This window comes from Homarus americanus, unplaced genomic scaffold (assembly GCF_018991925.1).
Source record: "Homarus americanus isolate GMGI-L3 unplaced genomic scaffold, GMGI_Hamer_2.0 scaffold24260, whole genome shotgun sequence".
NCBI classification, from domain to species: domain Eukaryota; kingdom Metazoa; phylum Arthropoda; class Malacostraca; order Decapoda; family Nephropidae; genus Homarus; species Homarus americanus.
Window position 1 is genome coordinate 12,115,203 of NW_024721079.1, and position 6,000 is coordinate 12,121,202.

The 6,000-nt window shown below is 40.3% G+C and overlaps 1 protein-coding gene across 2 annotated transcripts in view; it reads right to left on the reverse strand.

Annotated features, from left to right (window-relative positions):
- The window catches only part of LOC121861591 (substance-K receptor-like), a 28,627-nt gene that overhangs the window by 15,727 nt on the left and 6,900 nt on the right, over nt 1-6,000 (reverse strand). For both annotated transcript variants that reach the window (XM_042359475.1, XM_042359477.1), the window contains exon 3: nt 2,727-2,905. In XM_042359475.1, coding sequence (XP_042215409.1) covers nt 2,727-2,905 — 179 coding nt within the window. The remainder of the gene's footprint in view (nt 1-2,726; nt 2,906-6,000) is intronic.

Sequence of the window (6,000 nt, forward strand, 5' to 3'; positions counted from 1 at the left end):
AGATTGCCGAGTTCCACGACAATTTAAATAGTGAGTTACTTAATGCACAAAGGCAGAACATACCATACAAAAAACTCAGATCAGACAACAATGACCCTAAATGGATAAATAATTATTTAAAGAACATCATTGGCCAAAGGAAGGCTATAGGTAGAAGGATAAAGCGTGGCGAAATTCACCTCCGGGACTATTATAGGGTATTGGCGAGTAGGGTTAAAACCGAGATAAGGAAAGCAAAGAGGAATAATGAGGTAAGGATAGCAAGGGAGGCGAAGACAAACCCCAAAGGATTCAACCAAATGTATCAAACTAAAACACGAGAAAACATTGGACCAATACGGTCAGACACCGGCGAGCTCACTCATAACGACAGAGAAATGAGCAATAATTTGAATAAATATTTTTCAACAGTTTTCACCACAGAAAATTTAAACATGATACCCGAGGCACCGACTCTATTCAGAGATAGTGAAGAAAACAAATTAGGCGAGATAGAAGTGACTAGTAACGATGTTAGTAAGCAAATAGACAAACTAAAGCCAAATACGTCACCTGGTCCCAATGAGATATTTGCCAGAGTATTAAAGGAATGTAAGGAAGAGCTTAGTATGCCCTTAGCAAAGTTGTTTAACATGTCCTTAAAAACAGGTGTAGTACCAGAATCCTGGAGGATAGCGAATGTAATACCGATTTTCAAGAAGGGGGATAGATCACTATCCTCTAACTACCGCCCAATCAGTCTAACATCAATAGTAGGCAAATTACAGGAAGCAATCATTTCAAACTCTATTCGAAATCACCTGGAGAAGCACCGATTGATCAATGATTCCCAGCATGGCTTCACAAGCGGACGTTCTTGCCTAACTAATCTATTAACATTTTTTTCATCAGTTTTCGAATCGGTGGACGAGGGGCACAATTATGATGTGGTATATCTCGACTTTAGCAAAGCCTTCGACAGAGTCCCCCACGAAAGACTAATTAGAAAGGTAGAAGCTCATGGTATCAAAGGTAACATCCTTAAATGGATTAGGGCGTGGTTACAGGACAGGAAACAGCGAGTGAGCATTAACGCACTAAGTCCCATTGGAGCAACGTCACAAGTGGAGTTCCCCAAGGCTCAGTACTTGGACCATTATTATTTATTATATACATAAACGACATAGATATCGGCATAGACAGCAACATAAGTAAATTTGCTGATGACACTAAAATAGGACGTGTTATTAAATCTGACGAGGACTCAGCAAAACTACAGGAAGATCTAAACAAATTTTTCGAATGGTCTGAAAAATGGCAGATAAAATTCAACGTGGACAAATGTAAAGTACTCAGTATAGGAGATGTAAACAGGGAAACCAGATACCAGATGAACAATGATGCCATAGAGAAATCCGACTGCGAGAGAGATTTAGGAATAATGATAAGTAGGAACCTTAAGCCAAGTAAACAATGTGTTTTTGCTCGTAACAAGGCTAATAAAGTACTTGGATTCATACAAAGGAGTGTTAGTTACAAGACTAGCGAGGTCATCCTAAAACTGTATCTTGCTCTTGTGAGACCACACCTAGATTATGCAGTTCAGTTCTGGTCACCGTATTACAGAATGGATATAGAATCCTTGAAAAGAATTCAGAGGAGAATGACAAGACTAATCCCGGGCATTAGGAACCTTGAGTATAGAGACAGGTTAAAGCATCTTAATTTGCACTCCCTCGAGAGACGTAGAGCGAGGGGCGACCTGATAGAGGTGTATAAGTGGAAGGCAGGGCTAAACAAAGGGGACATTACAAAGGTACTCAATCTATCCAACCAGGAGCGAACTCGTAACAATGGTTTTAAATTGGACAAATTTAGATTTAGGCGTGAAATAGGTAAACACTGGTTTGGAAACAGAATTGTGGATGAATGGAACAAGTTACCAAATATCATCATTAACTCGAATACGCTGCATAGCTTCAAACATAGGTTGGATGCTTATATGAGCAATAGGGGTTGGGTGTAAACGGGACTGCCTAGTATGGGCCAATAGGCCCGCTGCAGTTTCCTCCATTCTTATGTTCTTATGTTCTTATCTCAGGAGGGACTACTCGGTCGAATGTTCATACGTGGACCTGGTGGACGCCCGTCCCACAAGGGGTCACAGCTCAAGGTTGAAGAAACCACAACTCTAGAAAACTGCGAGGGCAAACCTTTTCGGAGTGAAAATTGTGAATTCTTGGAATAATCTGCCATAGAGTGTTGTGACGGCACCGAGTGTGAATTCATTCAAGGCCAGACTTGACTAACACTGGAACAGGTTCTGATATAATCAGGAGCCAGTGCATGCCCAGTACTTGCCAACAGTGCGTAACAAAGACATGACCGACCGCCCAAGTGGGTAACGAGACGATCAGTGGGAAGAGGATATAAGTAAAAAGTAAAAGTAAACAGTTTAGACCTGAGGTTTATTAACGTTTCGACTTCACAAGACTCTTCGAAGAGACTACAAGCCAATAGAGCTGTCCGGACGTGTTATTGACACTTGTCGATATATAATACAAACAAAATAAAATTTTGAAAATAGGTTCCTTACCGATCCATGATATTAATTCTATGTTAGAAAGAAAACACTCATCTATTTTTCTTCTTGCTGGGGGAATATGTCAATTTTCCAAATTACGTTTGTACGGCAATATGAATAGTGAAATATAAAATATATTATTAGCTAAGCAGAAGATACTTACCGTGTACACCCTGTAGAGACCAAAAGGAACAGCAATGGCCGCTGACATGATCCAGATGGCCAAGATGATGGCGGCCGACTGCCAGTACTTGAAGTGCTGGTGGAAGGGATACACCACACCCACCATGCGGTCACAACTGATGGTGGCCAGTGACGTCACACTCACCAGCATCACCAACACTGTGGGATTCAAAGGCGGGGGTTAAAAATCAAACGCCAGATTCACCAAGATAACTCGTATTCTGTTGAGAGATCAAGGGTTGTGTCAGGTCACCAAAACACTGTGGCCTGAGAATGGAGGATCACCAGCAGTGTAGGATGACGCTTTGACCGGAGTGTTATTGCTATTTTATAAGAATAACTGGAAGGTGCTGAGACATACATGCCGAGAGGCACTTATTGAAACATGTTATGGCAGAAAGATGTTAAGAGACAGACACTGAGACACATTTTAAGAGAGAGAAACATGTTAAGAGACAAATAAAAAAAACATAATTAAGGAGACATGTTTAAATGGCAGGTTCAGAGGCATCGCGACACTGCACCGCAGTTCTGAGGTACGAGCAACTTATCACACCACTAGCTGGAACGAGTGAACTGCATTCATCCTTTTGTTGAGTTTCCAGTCTTCCTCTCGTAATTCTGATTAAATCCCACGTAATTTTAATTTCATCTCTGGAGCGTCGAGTTTCATGTTTGCCAGGAATGTTTACCTAAAATCTCCGAATCCATGCATATCTTCTGATGAACCTACTGGGCTGGTGCGTTAGTCTTTCATGGACAGTGTTATTGAGTTTAATATGTGCAAAGTTTCTCAAAGTTGATGCGTTTGAGGAGAATTATCTATTGCATTACATTTGTTTTTGTTGTCGTGAGAACCACTTAGCCCTCATGACAGATCAGGACGAACATCTTACCTTAACCTGAAGAGTGATGTTCTCACCTGCCCTCGAGTCTCAGCTCACTGGCTATTTACAGTATATTAAGTGGCAAGTGAAAGTGTCAGCCGCGTATGCCTAGATTCACCCCCACAGACAGGAGGAGGCAGTGCAGGAAGTCTCCCTTTTATGTCTGGGTTTTTACGAATAAATAAAAATTCAGTGATTGACATATAATAACACTGTCAGTCAGGCCTTAAACACATCACAGAGTCTCTTCAAGAACCTCCGCTGCCACTATCAACACACTGCAGGATGATGTCACTATAGGAAACAAACACGGCAGACAATAACAGGGTGATATGTTTTCATGTAATATTAAAATAAATTCGATATAATAACAGTTGTGACTCAACCTGAGGAAACAGAGGATGTAGTTAAAGTAGAGAAGAGGATGATATGTGATGGGGCTATGGTGCAACTTGTGTGTGGTCTTCGAGGTATCAACAGTCTTCTACCTGTAATAGTCCAAGAACTAGGGGGAAGGGGGTTAATCACCCGTCCGAGGTCAAAAGGTTTGATGGTATTTTTTTAATATATATTATGTGAATAAGTCAAAATATCACTTCTTACTTGATACAGCCTGGCCCAAAATCTGTGGCAAAGGGTTAAAATTTTTACATAACAGTCTATATAATTAATATTGAAATATAATTTAGTGGTCAGTACAATAACTAACTGATGAGGTTTTGTCATTAAATGCTGCACTTTGCAAGTTATCACTATGACCTTGTTAGTGATGAAAATCTGTATTGCATTTCAACTGGCTGTGCAGTTTCAGAAAAAGTGAAAGAAGAGTTGACACAGTATATTGATATTGGCCAGAAGTGGTATGATGAGTTAGTAACAGACTGTTATAATGATGCTAGTAGATTTGAAAACCAATACCACGGCGAAGAGTGAAGAACTTTGTAACAGGAGGAGTAAATGTCAAGTTAACTGGTGAAGTTAGGAAGATCCAAGAGACACAAGCAACAAGAGACCTATTTGGAAGGTTATTATACCTAGCCACAAAAATTTATATTGATCTTTCTAAAGTTCTGAGTTACCCCATCACTCCTGTACCTGCACCTCTGGCTCATCTTAATGGATTAATCAATAAAACAGAAAAGTCTACGCTCCTAAAGAAACTTGAAACGAAAGTAAACAGTCAGCCACCTTCCACACTCGAAGCTTGTGTTATACCCTGTGGATACAATGTTTCTCGTCATATCTTTGTCAGATCTCCCTGAGAAAGTCCTGCTGTCAAAGTTTGTGTTCTCATGCTAGACGAGTGGACATTGTGGGTGATGCTTGTACAAGTCCATCAATCAAAGATATCGAACGACACATTGTTATTGCTGACCCTGATCAGTTACGACCAAAAAACTTCAGTCAAGCACTGTCATCCGGCCTACCAAGACGTCACTCTTCAATTTCCTTGCAGCTGAATGGGAAAAGGACACCTGCAAGGAAATGTTAGACGGTCATGAAATTTATCTAGCACTATAAGAAGAGTGTTATAAATTTGAAGTAAAAAGAGGATAAGTGTTTCAGCAGATTGTACCTGAACTTGGTTGTCAGCATGAGGAAGCCGACACACGAGTTGTTTTGCTTGTGAACCATAACAAGGAAAAAATGACAGATATAATGGTGATCCTTCTTTACCATATTGCCAAGGGTACTGGTACTACCAAAGTTTGGGTGGACCTTGGATTTAGCAGCAACAACTCTCGTAGATATATAGATGTTACTGCCCTTGCTGCTAATTTAAGAGAGACCACCTGCTCTGCCTTATCAAGCAATACATGCTTTTACAGGATGCGACTACACATAATCATTCATGCGAAAAGGAAAAGCACGTCCGTATGATATTATGGAAAAGTCTAAGGTTTTTCAGGAAACATTTTCCAAGGTTGGGGATTATCCAAAAGTAACTCCAGGTGTGATCTTGTCATCAGAATCATTTGCGTGCACTCTCTGTGGGAAAGGAAAGTTTAAAGGTTTGAATGATGCAAGATTTGCTTTGTTTCGGCAAAATAATGCACCTGCTACTCATCGGCATCCTCTTGAAAATATTAAACATAGTGATCCGAGATTCTTCCTCCTTGCAGATCAGTTTTGGCTGAAAAAATTAAGCATGCAAACTACTGTACAGTATGTAGCATCAGTATGGAAGAAGGGAGACAATAACTCCAGTAAAGTAGCAAGAAGAGCACAGCGGCTGGGAACTCAAACATAAGCAGTACACAATAAAATGGTTTGAAGATGATCAGATTCCACAGGAAATATGTGTAGCAATAGATGGCACAACCAAGTTGTCTACAGATGTTAGTGAAGATGAATTAACATATGAAA